This window comes from Psittacula echo, assembly GCF_963264785.1.
Source record: "Psittacula echo genome assembly, contig: SCAFFOLD_176, whole genome shotgun sequence".
Taxonomy (NCBI): domain Eukaryota; kingdom Metazoa; phylum Chordata; class Aves; order Psittaciformes; family Psittacidae; genus Psittacula; species Psittacula echo.
Genome location: NW_027664187.1, coordinates 21,371 through 34,208, shown reverse-complemented (window position 1 = coordinate 34,208; position 12,838 = coordinate 21,371). Strand labels below are relative to the sequence as shown.

Genomic DNA, 12,838 nt, shown 5'->3' with positions numbered 1-12,838 from the left:
GGGGGCTCAATGGGAGTGATGGCTGCTACTCAATGGGGGTGATGGGGGCCACTCAATGGGGTTGATGGGTGCCACTCAATGGGGTTGATGGGTGCCACTCAATGGGGGTGATGGGGGCCACTCAATGGGGGTGATGGGTGCCGCTCAATGGGGTTGATGGGGGCCACTCAATGGGGTTGATGGGGGCCACTCAATGAGGGTGATGGGTGCCGCTCAATGGGGTTGATGGGTGCCACTCAATGCGGTTGATGGGGGCCGCTCAATGGGGTTGATGGGTGCCGCCCAATGGGGTTGATGGGTGCCACTCAATGGGGTTGATGGGTGCCACTCAATGGGGTTGATGGGTGCCACTCAATGGGGTTGATGGGGGCCGCTCAATGGGGTTGATGGGTGCCACTCAATGGGGTTGATGGGTGCCGCTCAATGGGGGTGATGGGGGGCACTCAATGGGGTTGATGGGTGCCACTCAATGGGGTTGATGGGTGCCACTCAATGGGGTTGATGGGTGCCGCTCAAAGGGGTTGATGGGTGCCACTCAATGGGGGTGATGGGGGGCACTCAATGGGGTTGATGGGGGCCACTCAATGGGGTTGATGGGTGCCGCTCAATGGGGTTGATGGGGGGCACTCAATGGGGTTGATGGGGGCCGCTCAATGGGGTTGATGGGTGCCGCCCAATGGGGTTGATGGGTGCCACTCAATGGGGTTGATGGGTGCCACTCAATGGGGTTGATGGGTGCCACTCAATGGGGTTGATGGGTGCCGCCCAATGGGGTTGATGGGGGCCGCTCAATGGGGTTGATGGGTGCCACTCAATGGGGTTGATGGGTGCCGCCCAATGGGGTTGATGGGTGCCACTCAATGGGGTTGATGGGTGCCGCTCAATGGGGTTGATGGGTGCCACTCAATGGGGTTGATGGGTGTCGCTCAATGGGGTTGATGGGTGCCGCTCAATGGGGTTGATGGGTGCCGCTCAATGGGGTTGATGGGGGCCGCTCAATGGGGGTGATGGGGAGCACTCAATGGGGTTGATGGGTGCCACTCAATGGGGGTGATGGGTGCCACTCAATGGGGGTGATGGGTGCCGCCCAATGGGGTTGATGGGTGCCGCCCAATGGGGTTGATGGGTGCCACTCAATGGGGTTGATGGGTGCCGCCCAATGGGGTTGATGGGTGCCACTCAATGGGGTTGATGGGTGCCACTCAATGGGGTTGATGGGTGCCGCCCAATGGGGTTGATGGGTGCCACTCAATGGGGTTGATGGGTGCCGCCCAATGGGGTTGATGGGTGCCCTATGTGTCCTTATGTGTTCTTATGCGTCCCTATGGTCCCTATGTGTCCCTATGTGTTCCTGTGTGCCCCTATGTGTCCCTATGTGTCCCTATGGTCCCTATGTGTCCCTATGTGTCCCTATGTGTCCCTATGGTCCCTATGTGTCCCTATGTGTCCCTATGGTCCCTATGGTCCCTATGTGTCCCTATGTGTCCCTATGTGTCCCTATGTGTCCCTATGGTCCCTATGTGCCCCTATGTGTCCCTATGGTCCCTATGGTCCCTATGTGTCCCTATGTGTCCCTATGGTCCCTATGTGTCCCTATGGTCCCTATGTGTCCCTATGTGTCCCTATGGTCCCTATGTGTCCCTATGTGTCCCTATGATCCCTATGTGTCCCTATGTGTCCCTATGTGCCCCTATGTGTCCCTATGGTCCCTATGTGTCCCTATGTGCCCCTATGTGTCCCTATGTGTCCCTATGGTCCCTATGTGTCCCTATGGTCCCTATGTGCCCCTATGTGTCCCTATGGTCCCTATGGTCCCTATGTGTCCCTATGTGTCCCTATGGTCCCTATGTGTCCCTATGTGTCCCTATGGTCCCTATGTGTCCCTATGGTCCCTATGGTCCCTATGGTCCCTATGTGTCCCTATGGTCCCTATGGTCCCTATGTGTCCCTATGTGTCCCTATGTGTCCCTATGGTCCCTATGTGTCCCTATGGTCCCTATGTGTCCCTATGGTCCCTATGTGTCCCTATGTGTCCCTATGTGTCCCTATGGTCCCTATGTGTCCCTATGGTCCCTATGTGTCCCTATGGTCCCTATGTGTCCCTATGTATCCCTATGGTCCCTATGTGTCCCTATGTATCCCTATGGTCCCTATGTGTCCCTATGTGTCCCTATGGTCCCTATGGTCCCTATGTGTCCCTATGTGTCCCTATGGTTCCCTGCGTGCCCCTGCGGGTCCTCCCTGCTCCCCGCCTGCGCCGCCGGCTGCCGGGGCCGTGCTGTGCCGGCGCAGGCACGAAGCTGGACAGCTCCGGGGTGGCCTTCGCCGTGGTGGGCGCGTGCCAGGCGCTGGGGCTTCCCGACGTGCACCTGGCGCTCTCCGAGGACCACGCCTGGGTCGCGTTCGGCGCGGGCGGGCTGCAGACGGCCGAGGTCACGTGGCACGGCAAGGGCAACGAGGACCGGCGCGGGCAGAGCGTGGCGGCGGGCGTGGCCGAGAGGGTCAGCCAGGGGTCACGGGGGGGGGGGAGAGGGGGCTATGGGGCAGGGATGGAGCCGTGGGGCAGGGATGGAGCCGTGGGGCAGGGATGGATCCATGGGGCAGGGATGGATCCATGGGGCAGGGATGGAGCCGTGGGGCAGGGATGGATCCATGGGGCAGGGATGGATCCGTGGGGCAGGGATGGAGCCGTGGGGCAGGGATGGATCCGTGGGGAAGGGATGGATCCATGGGGCAGGGATGGTTCCGTGGGGCAGGGATGGATCCGTGGGGCAGGGATGGATCCATGGGGCAGGGATGGAGCCGTGGGGCAGGGATGGATCCGTGGGGCAGGGATGGATCCATGGGGCAGGGATGGTTCCGTGGGGCAGGGATGGATCCGTGGGGCAGGGATGGATCCATGGGGCAGGGATGGAGCCGTGGGGCAGGGATGGATCCGTGGGGAAGGGATGGATCCATGGGGCAGGGATGGTTCCATGGGGCAGGGATGGATCCGTGGGGCAGGGATGGTTCCATGGGGCAGGGATGGATCCGTGGGGCAGGGATGGATCCGTGGGGCAGGGTTGGATCCATGGGGCAGGGTTGGATCCGTGGGGCAGGGATGGATCCGTGGGGCAGGGATGGATCCGTGGGGCAGGGATGGATCCGTGGGGCAGGGATGGTTCCGTGGGGCAGGGATGGTTCCATGGGGCAGGGATGGATCCGTGGGGCAGGGATGGATCCGTGGGGCAGGGATGGATCCGTGGGGCAGGGATGGATCCATGGGGCAGGGATGGATCCATGGGGCAGGGATGGTTCCATGGGGCAGGGTTGGATCCGTGGGGCAGGGATGGATCCATGGGGCAGGGATGGATCCGTGGGGCAGGGATGGATCCGTGGGGCAGGGATGGTTCCGTGGGGCAGGGATGGAGCCGTGGGGCAGGGATGGAGCCGTGGGGCAGGGATGGAGCCGTGGGGCAGGGATGGATCCATGGGGCAGGGATGGAGCCGTGGGGCAGGGATGGAGCCGTGGGGCAGGGATGGAGCCGTGGGGCAGGGATGGATCCGTGGGGCAGGGATGGTTCCATGGGGCAGGGATGGAGCCGTGGGGCAGGGATGGTTCCGTGGGGCAGGGATGGATCCGTGGGGCGCGGGCCGGGCCGTGCCCACGCGCTGCTCCCCCCAGAGCTGGCTCTACCTGAAGGGCTCGTACCTGCGCTGCACGCGGCACATGGAGGTGGCCTTCATGGTGTGCGCCATCAACCCCGCCATCGACCCGCACAGCGACAGCCTCGAGCTGCTGCAGCTGCAGCAGGTGGGGGGCGCCCGGGGGGCAGCCGTGGGGCAGGGGTGGGGCAGCCGTGGGGCAGCAATGGGGCAGCCGTGGGGCAGCAATGGGGCAGCCGTGGGGCAGCCGTGGGGCAGCCGTGGGGCAGCAGTGGGGCAGCCGTGGGGCAGCCGTGGGGCAGGGATGGGGCAGCCGTGGGGCAGCAATGGGGCAGCAATGGGGCAGCCGTGGGGCAGCCATGGGGCAGGGATGGGTCAGCCATGGGGCAGCCGTGGGGCAGCCATGGGGCAGGGATGGGGCAGCCGTGGGGCAGCCATGGGGCAGCCGTGGGGCAGCAATGGGGCAGCCATGGGGCAGGGATGGGGCAGCCGTGGGGCAACAATGGGGCAGCAATGGGGCAGCCGTGGGGCAGCAATGGGGCAGCCGTGGGGCAGCTGTGGGTCAGCCGTGGGGCAGCGCAGCATCACCACCTTCTCCCCTCGCAGCGCCTGCTCTGGCTGCTCTATGACATGGGCCACCTGGAGAGGTGAGAGGGGCCCCAACCCCCCCCCCCCGCTCTGGGGCTGCCCCCCCCCCGCCATGGGGCTGCCCCCCAACCTCCCCCATAGATACCCCATGGCTCTGGGCAACCTGGCTGACCTGGAGGAGCTGGAGCCCACGCCAGGCAGGCCGGACCCTCTGAGCATCTACCACAAGGTGAGCTGTGGGGCTGGGTGCTGTGGGGCTGGGCGCTATGGGGCTGGGCGCTGTGGGGCTGGGCGCTGTGGGGCTGGGAGCTGTGGGGCTGGGCGCTATGGGGCTGGGCGCTGCGGGGCTGGGCACTGTGGGGCTGGGCGCTGTGGGGCTGGGCGCTGTGGGGCTGGGTGCTATGGGGCTGGGAGCTGTGGGGCTGGGTGCTATGGGGCTGGGAGCTGTGGGGCTGGGTGCTATGGGGCTGGGAGCTGTGGGGCTGGGCGCTGTGGGGCTGGGAGCTGTGGGGCTGGGCGCTGTGGGGCTGGGCGCTGTGGGGCTGGGCGCTGTGGGGCTGGGCGCTATGGGGCTGGGTGCTGTAGGGCTGGGTGCTGTGGGGCTGGGCGCTGTGGGGCTGGGCGCTGTGGGGCTGGGAGCTGTGGGGCTGGGCGCTATGGGGCTGGGCGCTGCGGGGCTGGGCATTGCGGGGCTGGGCGCTGTGGGGCTGGGTGCTATGGGGCTGGGAGCTGTGGGGCTGGGCGCTGTGGGGCTGGGCACTGTGGGGCTGGGCGCTGTGGGGCAGTGTGGGGCTGAGCCCCACCCCATGGCTGCCCCATAGGGCATCTGGTCAGCGCGGACCTACTACAACAACGAGCACATCTACCCCTACATGTACCTGGCCGGGTACCACTGCCGCAACAAGAACGTGAAGGAGGCGCTGGAGGCCTGGGCCGACACGGCCACCGTCATCCAGGAGTGAGCGCCAGGGGGGGCGCTGTGGGGCAGGGCCTCAGCCCCATGGGGCTTGGGGGGCAGCCGTGGGGCTGGAGCGGGGATGGGCTCAAGGGGGCTCCTGGGGGTGGGGCCCATGCGAGCGCCGGGGTCCCCTTTGGGGGCTCCAAGGCGGTGGGGAAGCCCCATAACAGTGTCCCTGCCCCATAACCGCATCCCTGCCCCATAACTGAATCTGCCCCATAACCGCATCCCTGCCCCATAACTGAATCTGCCCCATAACCGCATCCCTGCCCCATAACTGAATCTGCCCCATAACCGCATCCCTGCCCCATAACTGAATCTCTGCCCCATAACCGCGTCCCTGCCCCATAACCGCGTCCCTGCCCCATAACCGCGTCCCTGCCCCATAACCGAATCTCTGCCCCATAACCGCATCCGTGCCCCATAACCGCATCCCTGCCCCATAACCGCGTCCCTGCCCCATAACCGCGTCCCTGCCCCATAACCGCATCCTTGCCCCATAACCGCGTCCCTGCCCCATAACCGCGTCCCTGCCCCATAACCGCGTCCCTGCCCCATAACCGCGTCCCTGCCCCATAACCGTATCCTTGCCCCATAACCGTGTCCCTGCCCCATAACCGCGTCCCTGCCCCATAACCGTATCCTTGCCCCATAACCGCGTCCCTGCCCCATAACCGCATCCCTGCCCCATAACCGCGTCCCTGCCCCATAACCGTGTCCCTGCCCCATAAACGCGTCCCTGCCCCATAACCGTGTCCCTGCCCCATAACCGCGTCCCTGCCCCATAACCGCGTCCCTGCCCCATAACCACGTCCCTGCCCCATAACTGAATCTGCCCCATAACCGCATCCCTGCCCCATAACCGCGTCCCTGCCCCATAACCGCATCCCTGCCCCATAACCGCGTCCCTGCCCCATAACCGCGTCCCTGCCCCATAACCGCATCCCTGCCCCATAACCGCGTCCCTGCCCCATAACCGCATCCCTGCCCCATAACCGCGTCCCTGCCCCATAACCGCATCCCTGCCCCATAACCGCGTCCCTGCCCCATAGCCTCATCCTGCCCCCCAGCCCTGCCCCCCAGCCCTGCCCCCAGCCCTGCCCCTCCCCCCCCAGCTACAATTACTGCCGGGAGGACGAGGAGATCTACAAGGAGTTCTTTGACGTCGCCAATGACGTCATCCCCACCCTGCTCAAGGAGGCGGCCAACGCCGAGCCCCCCCCCGACGGGGACCCCGAGGTGAGGGGGGGCCAAGGGGGGGCCCCACCAAGGGCGGGGGGGAGCACTTGGGGGTCCCATTGGCAGCTGCACCCCCATAGACCCCAATGTACCCCCATGCACCCCAATGCACCCCATAGACCCCAATGTACCCCCATGCACCCCAATGCACCCCCATAGACCCCAATGCACCCCCATGCACCCCAATGCACCCCATAGACCCCAATGCACCCCCATGCACCCCAATGCACCCCCATAGACCCCAATGCACCCCCATAGACCCCAATGCACCCCATAGACCCCAATGCACCCCCATGCACCCCAATGCACCCCCATAGACCCCAATGCACCCCCATGCACCCCAATGCACCCCATAGACCCCAATGCACCCCCATACACCCCAATGCACCCCCATAGACCCCAATGCACCCCATAGACCCCAATGCACCCCCATGCACCCCAATGCACCCCCATAGACCCCAATGCACCCCCATACACCCCAATGCACCCCCATATACCCCAATGTACCCCATATACCCCAATGCATCCCCATGCACCCCAATGCACCCCCATAGACCCCAATGCACCCCCATGCACCCTCATATACCCCAATGTACCCCATAGACCCCAATGCATCCCCATAGACCCCAATGCACCCCCATGCACCCCAATGCACCCCCATATACCCCAATGCACCCCATAGACCCCAATGTACCCCCATATACCCCAATGTACCCGAATGTACCCCAATGCACCCCATAGACCCCAATGCACCCCATACACCCCAATGCACCCCCATATACCCCAATGCACCCCATAGACCCCAATGCACCCCCATATACCCCAATGCACCCCCATAGACCCCAATGCACCCCCATAGACCCCAATGTACCCCATATACCCCAATGCATCCCCATACACCCCAATGTACCCCATACACCCCAATGTACCCCATATACCCCAATGCACCCCCATATACCCCAATGTACCCCATATACCCCAATGCATCCCCATAGACCCCAATGCACCCCCATATACCCCAATGTACCCCATATACCCCAATGCATCCCCATACACCCCAATGTACCCCATACACCCCAATGTACCCCATATACCCCAATGCACCCCCATAGACCCCAATGCACCCCCATACACCCCAATGCACCCCCATAGACCCCAATGCACCCCATACACCCCAATGCACCCCCATATACCCCAATGCACCCCATAGACCCCAATGCACCCCAATGTACCCCAATGCACCCCATAGACCCCAATGCACCCCCATAGACCCCAATGCACCCCCATGTACCCCAATGCACCCCCATAGACCCCAATGCACCCCAATGCACCCCATAGACCCCAATGCACCCCCATAGACCCCAATGCACCCCAATGCACCCCATAGACCCCAATGCACCCCCATATACCCCAATGCACCCCATAGACCCCAATGCACCCCAGTGCACCCCCATATACCCCAATGCACCCCCATAGACCCCAATGCACCCCCATACACCCCAATGCACCCCCATAGACCCCAATGCACCCCATACACCCCAATGCACCCCAATGCACCCCCATATACCCCAATGCACCCCATAGACCCCAATGCACCCCAATGTACCCCAATGCACCCCCATAGACCCCAATGCACCCCCATAGACCCCAGTGCACCCCAATGCACCCCCATACACCCCAATGCACCCGATAGACCCCAATGTACCCCATATACCCCAATGTACCCCCATATACCCCAATGTACCCCAATGCACCCCATACACCCCAATGCACCCCATAGACCCCAATGTACCCCCATATACCCCAATGTACCCCAATGCACCCCATAGACCCCAATGTACCCCAATGCACACCATAGACCCCAATGTACCCCCATATACCCCAATGTACCCCAATGTACCCCATATACCCCAATGCATCCCATACACCCCAATGTACCCCAATGCACCCCCATATACCCCAATGCACCCCATAGACCCCAATGCACCCCAATGCACCCCAATGCACCCGATAGACCCCAATGTACCCCATATACCCCAATGTACCCCCATACACCCCAATGCACCCGATAGACCCCAATGTACCCCATATACCCCAATGTACCCCCATATACCCCAATGTACCCCAATGCACCCCATACACCCCAATGCACCCCATAGACCCCAATGTACCCCCATATACCCCAATGTACCCCAATGTACCCCATAGACCCCAATGTACCCCCATATACCCCAATGTACCCCAATGCACCCCATACACCCCAATGCACCCCATAGACCCCAATGTACCCCCATATACCCCAATGTACCCCAATGCACCCCATAGACCCCAATGCACCCCATAGACCCCAATGTACCCCCATATACCCCAATGTACCCCAATGCACCCCATAGACCCCAATGTACCCCAATGCACACCATAGACCCCAATGTACCCCATAGACCCCAATGCACCCCAATGCTCCCCCCTCCCCGGGTCCTTGCACCCCTTCTGACCACGCCCCCTCTCCCCCCCCCCTTCCTCCCCGTCCATTGGCCACGCCCCCCCCGCCCTTCGCCCCGCCCAGGCCGCTCCCACCGCGGCGGGGGCCGGGGGGGGTTCGGCGGCGCCGGTGTCGGCTCTGCAGGACCCCGAGTGCTTCGCGCACCTCCTGCGCTTCTACGATGGGATCTGCAAGTGGGAGGAGGGCAGCCCCACCCCCGTGCTGCACGTGGGCTGGGCCACCTTCCTCGTGCAGTCCCTCGGCCGCTTCGACGGGCAGGTACCGGGGGGGGGGGACGGGGGGGGACCGGGGTGCACGGAGGGGGTTTGGGGGGGGCCTGAAGGGATTTAGGGGTCCTGAGGGGGGGTTTGAGGGGGTTTTTGGGGTCTTGAGGGGGTTTTAGGGGGGCTTTGGGGGTGTTGGGGGAGTTTGGGGGTTCCTGGGGGCGGTTGGGGGCACTGGGCACCCCCCCCGCGCTGGCACACTTGGGCTGGGCCGCTGGTCTCGGGCAGCCCCCCTCGGCCGCTTCCATGGGAGGGTGCGGGGGGGGACGGGGTGTACGGAGGGGGTTTGGGGGGGCCTGAAGGGATTTAGGGGTCCTTAATGGGGATTAGGGGGGTTTTTGGGGTCTTGAGGGGGTTTTAGGGGGGCTTTGGGGGTGTTGGGGGAGTTTGGGTGTTCCTGGGGGGGGTTGGGGGCACTGGGCACCCCCCCCGCGCTGGCACACTTGGGCTGGGCCGCCGGCGCCTGGCAGCCCCCCTCGGCCGCTTCCATGGGAGGGTGCGGGGGGGGACGGGGTGCACAGAGGGGGTTTGGGGGGGTCCTGAGGGGATTTAGGGGTCCTGAGGGGGGGTTTTGGGAGGGCTTTGGGAGTGTCCCCGTTGCCCCCATAGCGCCCCCATTGCCCCCCCATAGCGCCTCCATTGCCCCCATAGCGCCCCCATTGTCCCCCCATAGCGTCCCCATTGCCCCCATAGCGCCCCCATTGTCCCCCCATAGCGTCCCCATTGCCCCCCCATAGTGCCCCCCATAGCGCCCCCCACCATAGCGCCCCCATTGCCCCCATAGCGCCCCCATTGCCCCCCCATAGCGCCCCCATTGCCCCCATAGCGCCCCCATTGTCCCCCCATAGCGCCCCCATTGCCCCCATAGCGCCCCCATTGCCCCCCCATTGCCCCCCCATTGCCCCCCATAGCGCTCCCATTGCCCCCATAGCGCCCCCATTGCCCCCATAGCGCCCCCATTGCCCCCCCATAGCGCCCCCATTGCCCCCCCATTGCCCCCCATTGCCCCCATAGCGCCCCCATTGCCCCCCCATTGCCCCCCATAGCGCCCCCATTGCCCCCCCATTGCCCCCCATAGCGCCCCCATTGCCCCCATTGCCCCCATAGCGCCCCCGTTGCCCCCCATAGCGCCCCCATAGCGCCCCCATAGCGCCCCCATTGCCCCCATAGCGCCCCCCATAGCGCCCCCGTTGCCCCCCATAGCGCCCCCATAGCGCCCCCATTGCCCCCATACCGCCCCCCATAGCCCCCCCATTGCCCCCATAGCGCCCCCATAGCCCCCCCATTGCCCCCATAGCGCCCCCCATAGCGCCCCCATTGCCCCCATACTGCCCCCCATAGCGCCCCCATTGCCCCCATACCGCCCCCCATAGCGCCCCCATAGCGCCCCCATAGTGCCCCCATTGCCCCCATACCGCCCCCCATAGCGCCCCCATTGCCCCCATAGCGCCCCCCATAGCGCCCCCATAGCGCCCCCATAGCGTCCCCATTGCCCCCATAGCGCCCCCCATAGCGCCCCCATTGCCCCCATAGCGCCCCCATTGCCCCCATAGCGCCCCCCATAGCGCCCCCATTGCCCCCATAGCGCCCCCATTGCCCCCATAGCGCCCCCCATAGCGCCCCCATAGCGCCCCCCATAGCGCCCCCGTTGCCCCCATAGCGCCCCCATAGCGCCCCCGTTGCCGCCCGTTGCCGCAGGTCCGCCAGCGGGTGACGCTGGTGTCGCGGGACTCGGACCCCCCCGAGGACGAGGACCCTGCCGGGGACGAGGCCCGCGACAGCCGCCGCCGGGGCCCGCGCCGCGAGTCCAAGCCGGAGGAGCCGCCGCAGCCCAAGAAGGGCCCGGAGCGGCGGCGGGCGCTAGGACCCCGCCACGAGGACGCGGGCAGCGCCGTTGCCGCTGCCTCCGCCTCAGCTCCCGGAGCGCCCCCCGCGGCGGGTCCCAACGTGGCGGGTTCGAGTCCCGGCTCCGGGGCGGCGGGGCCGGTGCTGGTGTTCCAGAGCCAGAAGATGCGCGGGATGAAGGACCTGCTGCGGGCGCCCAAGATCAACTCCAGCGCCATCAAACTGCAGCTCACGGCGCAGTCCCAGGTCCAGCTCAAGAAGCAGAAGGTGGCCCCCAGCGATTACACCTTGGCCTTCCTCAAGCGGCCCCGCAAGGGGCTCTGACACCGGGGGGGCTGCGGGGGGGGGGGGGAATGGGGGGGGAAAGGGGCCCCAATGGACCCCAATGGGCCCCAATGCACCCCAATGGACCCCAGTGCGCCCCAATGGACCCCAATGGACCCCAATGGGCCCCAATGGACCCCAATGCGCCCCAATGCGCCCCAGTGCACCCCAGTGCACCCCAATGGACCCCAATGGGCCCCAGTGCGCCCCAATGCACCCCAGTGCGCCCCAATGCACCCCAATGGACCCCAGTGCGCCCCAATGGACCCCAATGGGCCCCAATGCACCCCAATGGGCCCCAATGGACCCCAATGGACCCCAATGGGCCCCAATGCACCCCAATGGACCCCAATGGGCCCCAATGGACCCCAATGCACCCCAATGGACCCCAATGGACCCCAATGGGCCCCAGTGCGCCCTAATGCACCCCAGTGCGCCCCAATGGACCCCAGTGCGCACCAATGGGCCCCAATGGACCCCAATGGGCCCCAATGTGCCCCAATGGACCCCAGTGCGCCCCAATGGACCCCAATGGGCCCCAATGTGCCCCAATGGACCCCAGTGCGCCCCAATGGACCCCAATGTGCCCCAATGGACCCCAGTGCGCCCCAATGTGCCCCAATGGGCCCCAGTGCGCCCCAATGGACCCCAGTGCGCCCCAATGTGCCCCAATGGGCCCCAGTGCGCCCTAATGCACCCCAGTGCGCCCCAATGGACCCCAGTGCGCACCAATGGACCCCAATGGACCCCAATGGGCCCCAGTGCGCCCCAATGCACCCCAATGGGCCCCAGTGCGCACCAATGGACCCCAGTGCACCCCAATGGGCCCCAATGTACCCCTATGCACCCCAAATACCCCAGTGTACCCCTATGCACCGCCATATAGCCCAGTGCACCCCAATGCACCCCCATATACCCCAATGCACCCCATAGACCCCCAAGTGGAACGGGAATGGAGATGCTGGGGTACAGGGGGGTAAAGGGGGAGTCGGGGGGGGGGGATGGAGGTGAAGGGTTTGGGGTCCGGGGGGGCTTTGGGGTGCAAGGGGGGGGGTTTGGGGGTGAAGCTGCCCCCCCCCCCCATGGGGCTGGGGATGGAGGCTTTGGGGGGGGCACAAAGGGGATTTGGGGGGCACGGGGACAGCCCGACCCCATGGGGGGGGGGCACCCCTAAAGGGGGGGGCGTGTCCGATCCCACCCTCTCAGCCAATAAACTGTCAGCTTTTTGCCCCGCCCACTCCTTATATGGGTGGGGGGCGGGGCCTGCGTTTGGGGTGGGAATTGGAGGGGGGGAGGGCACTGGATTTGGGGGTTCCCCCCCTCCAATGTCCGAGGCTGGGGACCACAAATGGGGGGGACCGGAAGGGGGGGGGGGAATGAGCTCAGGGCCCCCCCAAAAGTAAGGGGGGGAATGGGTATGGGGGGGGTCAAGGGGGGTTTGGGGGTGCGGTCTCGGCCGAACTCTCGCGATAC

General features: G+C 65.1%; 1 protein-coding gene across 1 annotated transcript; it reads left to right on the top strand.

Moving 5' to 3' along the window:
- Positions 1-2,210: 2,210 nt before the first annotated feature.
- Positions 2,211-12,309, top strand: MEN1 (menin 1; the record flags this gene model as incomplete). The annotated part of the gene is made up of 8 exons (XM_080639941.1): positions 2,211-2,501; positions 3,665-3,793; positions 4,252-4,292; positions 4,375-4,462; positions 5,055-5,191; positions 6,307-6,430; positions 8,997-9,191; positions 10,895-12,309. 8 exons carry the CDS (start codon positions 2,211-2,213, stop codon positions 11,363-11,365), a joined length of 1,476 nt encoding a protein of 491 aa, XP_080496067.1. The 3' UTR covers positions 11,366-12,309.
- Between the last annotated feature and the right edge of the window lie 529 nt (positions 12,310-12,838).